The sequence below is a fragment of the Passer domesticus genome, chromosome 2 (assembly GCF_036417665.1).
Source record: "Passer domesticus isolate bPasDom1 chromosome 2, bPasDom1.hap1, whole genome shotgun sequence".
Taxonomy (NCBI): Eukaryota; Metazoa; Chordata; class Aves; order Passeriformes; family Passeridae; genus Passer; species Passer domesticus.
Window position 1 is genome coordinate 83238191 of NC_087475.1, and position 15130 is coordinate 83253320.

Here is a 15130-nt window from a genome sequence, read left to right on the forward strand (position 1 = left end):
CTGAAAAACAAAAGGATCACATTTTCATGATCTTACCACAATAATAAATAAATGCACCCAAATATCACTAACCAGAGTTTTTGTCTTTGTGTATGAAGTGAAAATTTAGGTGCACATTTTATTGATGAATATTTTATTTCTTGACATGAAAAAAGGGAATGAAATGAGTACCACTGCAGAGCTCTGTGACAGTCCATGCACAAGTCAAATGACTGTGTAGAAGCATAGATATATTTGCTATGACTCAACAAGGCCACTCCCAAATGCTTGCAGATGGACTCTTCCATGAGGTAGGGAAAGGCTATTGTAGCCCTTTTTTCACCTCAAGTTATATGAGTGCATCCTCCATTACACCAGATGGATGTGCTCCCATTTTAAGTTGCCTTTCCATATGTTTGTCTGCCCTGGACAGTGGCACACATCACATGAGAAGCAAAATAGTAAAGGCTTTTTATGTGACAATATCGCAATAAATCTAGAAAACCTACATCAATATTTTGTAAACTGATTAAGTTTTTGTACTGGTAAAGTCCATGAGAATGTACTGGGGAGAAGAGTCCTGGGAATGTTAACAAGCGGTGACTTCCAAGGAATACCATAACATCAGGGTTTTTTTCATATAAAAATAGACTGAATGTCCAAGAAAAGGAAGCCACAGTGCATCTGGGACTGGCAGAGCAAGGCTTACCGCTCCACTGGCCCCCAAACTCTGAAATGAAAAACATAAGGAAGAGTGATAGAAAAGAAGATGAAACTTACTTTCCTGTCTTGTGACAGGTTCATAAGAAAGGATGCAGTCCTCTTGGCCTCCTGGTGAGAGAAGAAAGAGAAGAGATTGAAGCCGATGAGTAACATGTCAGGTACTTAAGTTTGATAAAATGCTTCACATAGAGACAGACCAGATTCAAACTTCTATCTTGATAAGCCTCTCACCTGAACCATTCCAACTCCATTTTAACTTTCAGGTATGGACACAGTTTTTTTCTTCCCCACCCTCCCCTTCCAAATGTTTCAATTCTATTTACTGAAGTTGGTGTTTTTTATTGATGGGCAACATACCTTTATTTGTGATTTGATACAAGGCTGTTTATAAAGACTGTGCACCAATTTGAGATGCAATACTTTGCCTATTGTTAAGGTCCTAACATGTTGCTGCAGAGTAAATCAACAGGGTACCTAGACAAAACAATTTTAATGTACAGAATAGATATATATTTTGGTTGATTGTCCTTCAGTGCATAGCTTCCAAGTCCAGTGCATTCACAGCCTAACATTTAGCTGTGAGCTATTTTCTGATCCTTATCCTTTCCCTGGACACAAACCACAGACTCAATGGTTGGGGCTAAAAGGGACTTTCAGCTTCTGGACATCACCTAGTCCAATCCCCCTGCTAAAGCACCTAGAACAGGTTGTACAGGATCATGTCTAGGCAGGTTTTGAATTTCTTCAGTGAAGGTCTCACAGCATCATATTGTATATATTTGTCCTCCCTATGCCCTTTTAGGACAGTGCTGTTTCCTCATGGTGATATTTAGGGGACTAAAGCAGAGAAATTTGCCATGAGAAACAAGTGACACTATATGGACCATGACTTGGGTGAAGGTGTGCAATCCTGATGCATTGCTGTCCTCCCATCCAAGGGAATGAAAGAGAACAGGGAGAAGGATTCTTCACCTAAAGCATGAATAATTCCTGCTCATTTCTCTTTCTGGGTCACTGTCACATACTTGGTACCACATAAGAGCTCTGGCAGGCTCTAAATACATATTAGCAAATTTTAAAATGATGACTTTGTTTTTGCTCAGTTCAGGGTTAGTCTCTGAGAAGATCCACAGGTGGGTGGAACTGACAGGACCAACTCCTGCCTAGCAATGGTGCTGAGGCAGCAAAGGAGAGAACTAATTTTTAATAAAAGGAAGAGATTAGAAAGCATTTGAAGATAAGGCCATATAACATATGAGGAATGTGGACAAGGGATTTTCTTTTCTGTTTGCAAATGTTTGATATTGTAATCACTTTTCTTTGGCTTTTTGCAAAGTTGGAAACCTAGAATTATTATTACACTAGGTTTTATGTATCACATGTATTGGTTTCCCTTAAGGTTCTCAGTAAATTTTAGAGGTGATGTAGAACTCAGGACGTCTCACTTCTCTGGAGATGAAAAAATCCACTCTCTAGGGTGGACTAGGATCCTCCTGCACTGTGTGTCCTCTACTCTACAGAAGCCAAGGTTATATTTTTCAACTCCCTGAGAAAGTCAGAGTGGGCAATGAAGCCATCACACACCAGTCTAATGGAGAGGAGCCTGTCTTAATACCGTCTTAAATTTGATATTTTTTTCAACAGCAAACAGATCCACAGCAGGCATTTCATTTCACTAATTTCAGAAACCTGAGGCTTGAGTGTTTATACTTTTTGTCCAGTCTCTGGAAGACACGTTCCCATACTAAAGCTTTTGGTACATCCACACTCTGTGTAGGGTATGGGCTAGGGAGAAAAATAAACCTGTTTTACAGATGTCTTCTGCATCTGTGGACAGGTTAAAGGCAAAGAAAAGTTCTCCAGCCCACTCAAAATGTGCTGAAGTTTAAGCCATTGGAAAGTATTGCAGCAAGTATGGAGAAAGTATTTGAGGGTGACTGTGATATACTAGAACTTAAAAACAGACATCTTCCTGAAGTAAGGATCTTCATCTCTCAGTTCCAGACTCAACATGGGAGTGTGACTGTGGGGAAAAGCTGCACCATTTCTACTATTTTTCTTTTCTGGAAAAAGGACTAAGGAAGCTTAAATTTCTAAGTGAATAAAATCCTGCCAGGTACAGTCCAGACAAAATCCTGTAGGTCCTCAGAGGTGTTTTGCATGTTAACTACAGCAGATGGTACTCTTTAATGATCTCCACTCAGTCAGTACTGCAAGCAGTCCATAAAGTATTAAGTATAATGGAGAGTTCTAGAGTCAATCAATAATCAGGCTGCTATAACCTTGTGATGGCTTTGAGGTGTAAGACACAGTGTGAAATCTATCAGGACACAGGCACTTATCATTTGCCTAAGCCTCATTTAACACCCACGTTAACAGCTTAATTAGCACAGGTTAGCTGTATTGATCTGGAAAATCTTCGTGACATTTAACAGATAAAACAAAAAGAGAAAAAGAAAAAGACCTTTCTGTAGGATTTTGGTATGTTCCCCTGTTCTTCAGTCAAATCCCATCAAGTCAAAAAGAGAAGAAAATAAATAAAATAAGGGAATGGAAGACAAAAAAGGGGAAAGTTTCCTAAATGTAATACACTTATGGGTAAAATTATTGGAGAACTTGAGAACTTGCACTTTCTCTGGGCCACTCCCTGCTTCCCTTTGTTCTTGGTCTGCCTTTTGTTGTTTTCTCATGCTTAGGAATAGAAGAATAATCTGGAGTTTGTTGTAATTCATAACCTCTATAAATGGGCAGTGAGGTCCTGTACTGCCAGATAAATTTCATAAGGAGTATTAATTTAATCTTTTTAAGGGATTTGGTAGGGTTTCAGATGGGTAGCTCTGAAATGGAGTTAGTGTGATGCCTCTGTTTTTCCTTTCTGATTAGATGGCAGAGAGCCTGTGAAAGACTCAAAGCCAGTTTCATTGCAGACCTGGCAGGTATCAGGCATTTTTCATGTAACCCATAAAAAGGCCCCATTTCCTACTGCCATGCCAGAGCATCCAGGGCTTCCACAGGTCTGGTGTACCTGCACTCACTGTGTGGATAATGGGGTGGGAGAGCTGCTGTGAGCTGCCATGGGGCAGCCTCCATGTAAACACCCTCCCTAATCCAGCAACCTATGCAGTGGAAATACATAGACTTTGGCATCCTATTAATGCCTGTGAATGAAAAAATCTGAAAAGATATCTAAGTAGATGAATTAAAAAAAAAGTAGTAGTAATGAAGACATCTAGAAGTAATTTATGATTAAAAAAAATCAAAGAGAATTTTTGGGTTCATTAAAATGGTTGGACTACTGGTGGTGGTTACCACCAGTACACGTGAAATTCTTGTAGATGAGCCAAATAATTTAATTTTCAAGCTATTGTCTGAATATTGTTGCTCACCTGAATTTAAAATCAAAGAAGGTTTGTTTTACTGCCACCATCCATTTAGGCTTTGGGATAATGTATGAATGACCTAAGATGTATTTGCAAGATCTTGGCAAAATCAATTTCTTGTTGTTTTTCTTTTGCACAGGCTGCACTGGACAATATCCCAGCCTCTATTTGGTTCAAAATCCCCTTGCTGGGGGCCCTATTTATGTGAACACATGATTTTTGGAAATTTATTGATAGCTATGAAAGGCTGGAAATCCAATACATAAAATGATCATCAGTGGTCTGAGCATGAACCTAAGACTCAGAAATTGTTTATGGGCAAAGATCAATACAGCTGTGTGGGTATAAAATGAGACTTCAATACTTATGCCAGTTTGAGTATACCTGAATAATACAGTAATTCTGGGAGCCAATGCAAGTGTCCTTATTAATCAATAACCTATTGCAATAATCAAGACTCCTTTAACCTTGTTATGAATCTTCAAATCTCATTAGAAGAGTGACTTTCTGATTTGCTGACAGAACGTAGAAGTTTTTTCCTACCACTTTTCCTTATTTTTAACTTTTAGTTATGTATTGCCTCTCTAGGTAAGTGGTGCAATCACAACCAGTTATGCAATTAGACTAAACAGATGCGACAATGTGTGTGTAATTTTGATGACAGCTGTAAAAACCTTTACTGAACTATGTGTAAGAGTGTTACAACATATATGCAGGAGCAAGACTTGAAATTCATGCCCATTATGAAAATCGTGTCTCACAAAATAAAAACTGATGAGTCTGTGGTAAAAAAATCTGTCCTTACAAGCTTGATTTGAAAAAGAAATCAGAACATTTTAAGTTACAGAGCTCAAAATAAACTTTGAATCATGGTTTGATTAACTGGTCCAGGGATAAGTAAAAATTGGCTGTATGTGTCCTTATCACAAAAAGAACAAATTTCTGCTAGACCAGGACTTTATACACCACTCTGCAAACTTGGATTTACTGCTGAGAGCAGGAACAAATAAACCAACATAGACCTCATAAGAGCGTGGCTGTGTGATTCAGCAGCAGCTGTGTAGCAACTCATCCCCTTCAGGATCTAGCCAGCATTTGTTCCTGGCCCCAAAACACTATTATTTATAAAGGGTTAGATTCTGCTCTCAAAGGTGTCTGTGGTTTGCCCTGGAATTAACAGAGCTGCAGGTTATCTGCTGGGAGAAAGAATATCCCACTGTTGGCTCCAGCCCTACTTTTTATAACAAACCAAGTGTTAATGGCACCAGCAGAAGAAATCTGGTTTACTTTTTCGAACTTCTTGTTGCTTAGAAATGGTCAAAGAATTTTCTCTTCAGACCACATTGGAGGACTTTCAATTATATTTTTGAAGTTAAAAAAAAAAATCTGGCTTCTTTTTTTTTTTAACCCTGGAGATATAATCAATACTTCAGCTAAATATTTAAATTTTTAAGAAATGCATTTTTCTAAAAAATAATGAACACATCAGAATATTTCCTAGAAAAAGCCCAGTTAATTTGTGACCCCCCTCTATTCCTCACTGTCCAGGTCACAGCTTGGACTTTTCTCAGAATCCTTCAATATTGCTGGTTTGGAATGGTTCTAGGAATGATCAAGTAGTACAGGTTTTGACACTAGCTACTTTTCACTAAATGGTAATCATGAGAAGCAAAAGTTAGAGAAATATGTTAAAACAATTGCCAGAGACCCACTAGAAAAAATGCAGAACACCGCACTCTGGACTCCAACTGGCCTCTTTTCATAGGGATATATAATAAGGTCTGCAGGAGAACACCCTGCATTTGCCAGTCATTTCCTGCCCACACCTATTTTCTTTGTTCTGGCCAAGGTGTGAATTGATGATTTCATAGAATCATAGAAGCATAGAATCATTTAGGTTGGAAAAAACAAGTCCAACTCTGCCAAGTCACACTAAACCATGTCCCTGAGCATGTGACTTAAATCCCTCTAGGGATGGTGAATTAACCACATCCATGGGCAGCCTGCTCCATTGCCTGATATTTTCAGTGGAGAAATTCTGTCTGTTATCTAATCTGTATCCTCCCTGGTGCAACTCAAGGCCATTTCCTCGTCCTGTTGCTTGTTACTTGGGAAAAGAGACTAACTCCACCTCACTACAACCTCTTTTCATCTGCTCCTCATCAGACTTCTGCTCCAGACCCTTCCCCAGCTCCACTGCCCTTCACTGGACACGCTCCAGCCCCTCAGTGTTTTTTCTTGCAGTGAGGGGCCCTGAACTGAACACAGGATTTGAGGTGAGGCCTCACCAGTGTCAAGTACAGGGGACAATCCCTGCCCTGCTCCTGCTGGCCACACCATTGCTCATCCAGGCCAGGATGTCACTGGCCTTCCTGGCCACCTGGGCACTGCTGGCTCATGTTCAGATGCTGCTGACTAGCACCTTCAGATCCTTTTCCACCAGGCAGCTTTACAGTCACTCTGCCCCCGCTTGCCACAGCTCAGAAAGCAGTGGGGCAGGCAACCCTTTTCTTCCTGCTGATTTTCTGGGGAAACAGAAAATTCAGGAGGCACAGGGACAGGGTCACAACCCCATGCACACCCCTGGATTCCTCCAGTGGTTTTCCATTTGCTCCCCATTAATTTTCCAGCTTTACTTTTTTTTTCTCCTCTGCATGTCACCAGTATGCTCTATGTCACCAGTGCAGAGATTGAGGACTAGATGAGTTTCCAAATCAACAGACATGGTGTCATTGCAAAATAACTTGCAGTGCCTCACCTTGAACACACAGACTCTCCTCAAAGTGACACTACATCACACTGAGAAACAGCTCTGCAACATGGCTGGGTCCAAATGTAGTTAATACAAACTTGGTTCTGTTGCAGTGGCTGATGCTGAGCTCCATTCCCAGCTACCCAGAGGCAAACAAGAATAGCAGAAATAGTAACTGCATGCTGACTTCTTCTGCCAGGAATGTTACCTTGGGCACTATTTTTTTTCGCCTTTCATTAGGAATAAATAAAGCAGGAGGAATACTTTAGGAAATCTTCGAGGAATATGTCTGGTAATTATTCTTCCCACATCAGAGATGTTGATAATCTTTTACAGTGTAGCACCCTTTCTCAACAGTCCCACAAAGTGAGAACTGTAGTGAAAAGAGAACTTCCTTTGACAGGCCACATCTCTTTTATCTCCATCTCTCACAATTTGTTGACTTCACTCTCTGACCACCTCTCACTCTCATCTGATTTTTCTTGGTTCCTGACACATATTTTTTCTAGGGGAGATTTGCTGCGATGAGCTGTGCAATGGGATATACTGTCAACACACCAGATCTCAGATCTCTTTGCCAGAAGATTCAAAGACTAATAAGCTGGACTCAGGAGGACTTTAATTCATCACAGGAGATATGCTGATGTACCATGGCCAGGTGGAAATTGAACACAGTCAGGTTAAACTTCAGGTGCCACCATGGCCATCTGAAACAATAATTTCTATGTGGGAACCACAGCTGCTAATTTGTCAAGGTCACGCCTTCAAACATGATGTTAGCACACACCAGTGAATCCTTAGCAAATTAAATCAGGCCCTTTGGTCACCAGGTTCTGACCAGGTTCTGTATTTTAAAGCCTCTTTCATTTGGAATAACCTTAGATGGTCTTCCTCTGCTTCTTAATGGCGTATCTATCCTCTAGGCAGAGAAGAAATCCCTGCCAACATCTTCTCCACCAGGCAGAAGTTTGAAATACCAGTAATGTGTGGGAAAATCCAGCCAACAGGATGCTGCTGGAGTGAGAGCAGAGCTTGTGCAGATGGAAACCACTCTAGAAGGAAGGTGACTGCCATGGACAGCTGTTGCTCTAGCACTACTTTTTGTTCCAAGTATATACATTCCAGCTAAATTTTCCAAATTGTTTCGATTACCTTTCTTGCACCTCAAAAAATACACTTTATTTTAAGCTATTACCCAGCCAGTGAAGGACTGGCTACCTGGCCTGTCTTATGTGCTTTTGTGGATATGTTCCAAATATTTTGCTGCAAGTGGGCACTCCTATTAAGGCTGCTGTTTGGGAGAGTTCATCAATCTACATTCTCCTCTGGGCTTTTACCTGAGCTCTCCCTGAAATATACAGGTCTGGATGAGATTTGACTTGTGCAAACTTTTGAAAATTTAACCCTTTGATTCATTTCTGATTGTAAAGTCAGTCAGGAGAAAAAGCATCTTGTATCTCAGTATAAATGTAATAAAAATAAAGTATGCCTTTCGTCCCAAGTAGAGGGCACATTAACAATAAAACAGTTCAGAACTGGATCTTAGCAATTCAAGATTGCCTACCATTTTCTTGTGACTCTGGCAATTGCTTTCCAAGGAAACCTTTTCAGTACAAAAGAATACAAACTAATTTACCATTTCTGAATAGGATAAGGTTAGCTGTTTTGCTGAAACAAACCAGTGTTTATCAACAGAGCTGAACTGCTATGTGTTATATCAGGAGTAGTAAACATGAGCTATGATACCATTGATTACCTGAATGCATGTGGGTGCTTAGCACAAGTGCTGAGTGACTGGTGGAAAACTTGATTTGTTAAGCAAATGGCTTGAATAAATGAAACAATTGGGTGATCTAGCAAGCACTCTGTCATTTTAGTTAACTTTTATTACATTTCTAGTAATTTATTTAATGCCTTTTTTTTTCTGTTTTTCAGAACATCCAAAAAATATTGATATTTGTTAAATTTATGGGCATTACTAAGAATTACCCAGAACTACAATCTGCCACTTGGTTATATGATCACACGGAGTCTGTAAATCCCAGCAAATCAGGTTGCAGGGTTGGGACCCCCACCTACATGGTAGCAGTGACATTCAGTGGCAGTGCCTAAGCAGTGAAGGTCTATCTTACCTTTTTTTAAGACTGCAGTATGAATTAGGAAATCTGTACTGTCAAAACTTAAGGGCTCAATAAAATGTCTGGGACTGTTTTTTAGCCATCCATACAGGCATGCAGAAATGCAAGTAAAAATTGTGACCTTATAAAAAGGATGCCTCTTACGGATTTGACTATGGCTGTGCAGTAACTTTACTCTTAAAAGATCACCAAGAAACTTCCCCCCACCCCCACTGAAATGCACTTTTGTCACTAAATGGAATAATCCTGACTTGCATAGGCTATCCAAAGCCAGGTTTAGTTTTATGTCCCCAATACATCATAAGTAACAACCTTTCTCCCTTCTCTTATAAAGTTTGCCAGTTTTCTTTTATGGCTTTGTACTCAAGACATGGTCATAAATTTGAATTCCAAGCCATTTGCTCCAGTGATCTTTTTAACATTAACAAAAGAGTAGCAAGGAGAGAAACAAAATAAAAGAAACAAAACAAGCAATGCAAAATAAAAGGACTCTAATGAAAGCAGTAACTTACTGTAGCTACTTTCACTATCGCTGGCATTAGAAGAAACATGTTCTGCAAGAACAGTACAGCAAATTAAAGAACATAACCAAGCACCACAGAGCTGCAGAAACTTAAAAGAACTGCCACAGTCATGCAAAGGTAGTTATGCAGAGCAGAAATAAAAGCTGTGCAGTGACATCACCTGAAAATGCTCAGATATTTCACAGAGGTAAAATGAAAGCTTACTCTCTTGTGGCATTTCAGAAAGAGATTGTATGTATTAACTACTGATATGTGCCACTTTTTGTGATAGACAGTAGATGACATCTCTGATAACTTCATTTCAAAGTATATTATGATCAACTCGGATCTCACTTGATGTCTCCAGCAATTTATTGAAATCCAAGTGTCTGCTCATATTCTGCACTATCAATGATGTGCATCATTAATTCATTGAAACTATTCCTGCTAAACTTCTAGCTTGTGAATGTCTTTAATCACTGTGCACTATCCCAAAGGATTGTGCAGAATGATTAACAGATTAACATGAAAGTTATTTTTGATATAAAATATTGTAAATGTATCCCATCTATCCTGTCCAAAAAGGGGAAAAATTAAAGAAAACAAAGCCAAAGAAAAAACTAAGGAAAAAAAAGGGAAGAAGTCTTTTTCCAGAAATTGTCTAGCCTCAGGATTTGGAGGTTGAAAACCTTTAGCAGACCAGTGTGGATGGGTGAACATGAATATAAGAACTAGCATGATGGATCAGTCTTGTAGTTTGTCAAGCCAGGTGTCCTGTTTCTATTACCATATGATTGAAAATAATTCCAAAACTGTAGTCAGAAGACTATTTATGGACAGTAAGATCATGCTATATGCTCTCCAGGAGGTCTGCAGGACCACATTTAACAGTGTTTTTTCTGGTAGAAATGCTGATTACTTTGCACCTGAAAGATCATTTGGCAATTGAAATTTTTCAGCTGGTCTAGGACATTTAGAAGCCAATGGTATAATGGCTGTACATCTGGGAGCACCCTGGGTTAATGAGAAAGACAGGAACAGTGCTGAAATTCCCTGCAAGGTGCTGCCTTTCCTCCATGTACCAATCACATGGCTTAGGATTCATAGATTGGGAATGATGGGACTACTGGAGCAGCAAAAATGAGAAGGAGTATCTGATATAAGCAGCAATGGGAAACCTTGATCTTGGGCTTAGGAAGAAGCTTTTAAAAATTCAACTTAAATTTTGAAGAAAACAGCATAATGACTTTCAGACATTTCATAGCAAGTTAACAAGGGTTATCTCAAAAATGATGTGCTATACAGCTGAACAACTTTATTTAAAAATAACAAATATCCTTTGTAGTAAGAACTGTCATTTATAAGCATGTCTGAGTTGATAACTAACAAAATTTGGATTGATGGGAATGTCTGGAGGTGTACCAGTAATTTAAAACTAGGTGCAATATTCATACAGGCATTACAGCCTATACAACACCTCAGTGTTACTTTGTTCCATATCAATTTGCAGAATTCAGGTAACTTTCAAATGGCTGGATGTTATGGATGATTCTCTTTGTAAGGACACATATTCAGGAAGGTTATCAGATCTGAAGCATTTTACTTTTCTCTAGTAGGGAAGGATTTGCATTTGTTGCTAATGAGTTGCTATGACACTTAAATGATCACAGAATTGTTAAAATTCAGGTGGCAGTGACATTTGCTGTCTATCACTGACAAAGCCAGTCTTGCAGAACTGTTCTTCCTGGTACAAGAGATAAAGCTTTCATGTTTAAATTGTGAGCCACTGCATGGCATTAAGTTAAACCATTAAAATGTTCCTTCAACAATTCAGTCAGAAACAGAATAAGCTCCAAAACTGTGTGCATGGATGTGCATTCCTGCAATTAAAAAGCACACACAAGACAGTAGGCAATGCAGCATTAACACACATTTTGCTCCAATTACTTGGTGCTTAAGAAAAGGAAAAACAACTGAGGAACAAGTAGCCAAATGCATGCAAGTGGCATTTTGTTTACATCATTTAGCTCTGAATACAGAATTTAATATAGCTATATATGTAGAAGTCAGCAGCAAATATTTCATTCTGTACAGTTTTTCTGGTTCACATTTTGAGGAAGAAAAATTGTTTCTGAGCAATTATCTGACACGTTATACACTCTGCAACACCAAGTCTTGAGACAGGATTGCTGCATCAGAAAAAAAAATTATTAAGGTTTTGTGACGGAGAACAGGTTGCTAATGGTGAAAACTGGTCGAAAATTAGCTTTGGAGAATGCATGATCTTCTCTAGTCTGCAAATGACTTCTTCCATTAATAACAAATACTAATCTAAAAATTCAGCAAAGTAACAAACACTCCCATGCAAAAAGCTGAAAATGCAGAAGCAACAGCATGAACTAATTTTCTATTGATCTCCTCAGGATGTGATCATGTTAAAATGTTTAATTTTCCCTTTAGATGGAGAGGGAGGGGTTGTTGCTGAAACAGAACAGTCTAGGCAGCAAAACGCGTTCTAGGTATGCTACTCTACAGAACTGCCATGATGGGAACAATAATATACTGTCAGAAACAAAAGGTGTTATTACAAAAGAAGTGAAAGTGTCTGCTTGATACACTGTATGTTATTTAATACCGTCATGCAGAACAGAACGATTGAAACATTTGTAATGCATTCACAGCTGGGTAACAAATAAAACTCTATCTTGTGCATGCTAGGAGTGGAGGGTCCTCAGAGAAGAAACAGAAGCCAAAACAAAACAAAACAAAAAGGGTTTACAGTGACCATTCCTGGGAACTTACTCAGAGTCTTTGTTCCATAACCGTCGTCACCTAATCCGGGGATGTCCTGCACGGAAGTCCCCAGAGAGAGCAATGAGAAAGGAAGAACAGCCGCAGAAGAGGAAGGAAGAAGTCAGTGGAGTTGAAATGGATACTACCATGACTGACCATGTTGATTGAGCAATCTGGATCCCTGCCTTTTCTTTCTGAAATGAATTTAGACCCATATTCTATGGAAATTCAGCCAAAGAAAGAGGCAGTGACTGTGAAACATGTCTTTTGGAGTTGTGAGGAAGAAGGAACAACCAGATAAATAAAGTTCCAGAAACTGTCCTCATTGGACAAATTTAGGACAGAATTGATAAGAAAATAAAAGGGAATATTTGGGCTTGGAACTAGCAAATATTTTTAATAATGCTGGTTCCTTATATAATTTAAGCAAGCAATAAATGCTTGTGGTTGTACACATTCCAAGAACCAGTTTAGTTCTTTAAGCTGTTAACATGGTTGCTTCCCTTAATTGTTAAACTTCCAGGGAAGTTGCCCATGGAAATCAACTTGGTGAAAGTCAAAGGCAAAAAAAAAGATTAGAATAGATATTTTAAAAACTAATTAGTTTAGTATTGTGAAAGAAATCACGTTTGCCTTATTTTGAGCCAATTCTGATCTGGGAATATTTCTGAGCGACAACTTTGGATTTATGACAGGTGTCACAACAACTCTGAGGAGCTATATTTCCGCTTCCAAAAGTTAAGGTCACTGCTTTATTCTTCCGAAAATAGTATTTCCAGAGATGGAAGGAGAAGCTGGATCCAAACTGCAGTCAAACATTGGTCACAGTAGTAATACCTCTCCTGCCTGCCTATGACAGATATTTGCCTGGATGTGTGGGATACTGGCATCATGCGTGTCACCCATTTGTTGTGCTGCTGCATGTGACATCGTCTCCAAGAGGTTACTTACGTTCTGGATCACTTGTTTCCTGCTCACTCTGCTCCTTGCTCTTGTAGAATGGGAATTTTCGTGAAAAGATGAAGTTCTTTTTACGCTTGTCATTGAATGACTGTGAAGGAGAAAAGGCATGGGGCAAAAACAGGGACGTCTAATTGTTGTCACACTCATGCTGACAAAACAACTAGTTTGTAAAAGTGGAGAGAACTGTAGTGACTCAAATCAGCACAAACTAAGTGGCTGCAAAGAATCAGGGGTGTGGTGAGGTCTGAAATTTGAAGGCAAAGCTCCTGAAGACTGGATCAATTGGATTCCAGAGGTCTGAAGTCACAATGTGCAGCTCTTTACTTGGAAACTGTAGTGTTTAGATTGTTTGGATGAAGGGCTACAGATGGTTCAGCATGCTTTGAGATCAAGGCATCCATCTTTAATCACAGCAGACTGTGCATAGAATTAATTAACTGTCTGAAAAGAACAGGCTGTAATGTGGAAAGCAGAAGCCTTTGATTTGCTTATAGCGTGTGAATTCAGCCCTGCGTCAATTAATATTAAAAATTCTTTACGGGTAGGTGCTGTTGATTTTATAATGTCTTATTTGGCCTCTTTATTGACAACTTCTTACGTGTGTTTTAATGCTTCTTTCGGGCATAATGAAAAAAAACCCAACTTTGTTTTATTTTATAGATGTATATTTACATAGGATTCTCTGGATATACTTTTAGTTCTAAATGATTTAGAAATGGAATTCTGCTGATAAGCAGGATTCATTGCATGATGATCAACATATTTTGCTTGCATGATAAAACCTTTGACTTCATAAATATTTTCAAGGACTTACAGGACTATCCTGTGTAAAAACAGGATTTGCCTACTTGGGACACTTATTTCAGACACTAAATAAGGAAACAGAGCCTCTGCAGAATGAATTGAAAGAAGCTGGCAGTCTTGAGGGCACACAGAGCTGCAGACTGTGTGTCTGAAGTGATCTGTGCTGTCAGTCAGACAATGACCTATAATGTCTCTTACACTGAACATAGACAGAGGACTCTGCAAGTGATGACCTTCAAGACAGCAGAGACCTTCTTAAATAGTTTAAAGGACCAATCTCATGTGCTTGGCATTGCTCAAATTGAATATAACCAGTATTTGGCTCCAGTTCTGCCACGGAATATATTTTGAGTCTTAGAACACAACTTCTTTCCTTATATTTTGAAATAATGAAATAAAATGTGGTTTAAAATATGTATTTCTGAAAGATGGATACTGAAAGTCTGTTCAAATAGTTGCATACTCATGTCACGAAAGTTTCATACCACTTTTACATTTCAAGCATATTTAAAGTTTAGTAACTGAAAACAAAGAAAAAATGCACATGTAGAATAAATGATCCATGAAAATCTCTCAGAGTATGTAAACATTCAATGTGAAATTAAAGTGGAGGTCATGCACAAATAATCCAGACAGCATGCAAATTCAAAACAAAGCAAAGAAAGCCAGAGGAATTAAAAAAAAAAAGCACATGAAGGATTAAAGTAATCTATGGATGAAAGGAGGACTGACATGCACATTACATCACTTTAATGACCTAATGGACATAATTAAATTAAAATGTGTTTTCTGTGATAATTTCTTTTACTTTTCCAAATAAAGGAATGTAGCATGTTAAATTTCTGTTTGTGAAAATGTTGTTTGTCATGATTTATCTGAATTTGACATAGTAATGCAATTGGCATTACACACTTTAAAAGGGAAAAATATATATACAAACAATAACACCTCAAAAAGCAAGGGAATTTAAAAATTATAAACAGCACTTTGGAATTCAAGTGAATATTATCAAATTAATAAATAAATATGCTGTGTTTCAGAGAAAATATATGAGAAATAACACTTGTATACATTGCTTCAATTTTTTCCCCAACA

At 38.6% G+C, this 15130-nt stretch overlaps 1 protein-coding gene and 1 long non-coding RNA gene across 26 annotated transcripts in view; one reads left to right on the forward strand and one right to left on the reverse strand.

The window, feature by feature from the left end:
- The window catches only part of DLG2 (discs large MAGUK scaffold protein 2), a 979322-nt gene that overhangs the window by 13011 nt on the left and 951181 nt on the right, over positions 1-15130 (reverse strand). For 18 of the 25 annotated variants that reach the window (XM_064409604.1, XM_064409606.1, XM_064409607.1 and 15 more), the window contains 3 exons: positions 13220-13319; positions 9485-9526; positions 760-810 (listed from right to left, as the gene is read on the reverse strand). In XM_064409604.1, coding sequence (XP_064265674.1) covers positions 760-810; positions 9485-9526; positions 13220-13319 — 193 coding nt within the window. Of the gene's footprint in view, positions 1-759; positions 811-9484; positions 9527-12277; positions 12324-13219; positions 13320-15130 lie in introns of all 25 variants that reach the window. The other 7 variants (XM_064409621.1, XM_064409623.1, XM_064409628.1 and 4 more) reach the window with 2 other exon arrangements.
- Positions 2-14874, forward strand: LOC135294436 (uncharacterized). Its single transcript, XR_010356541.1, has 2 exons — positions 2-860; positions 7758-14874. It is a non-coding gene; the product is annotated as an uncharacterized LOC135294436 (long non-coding RNA).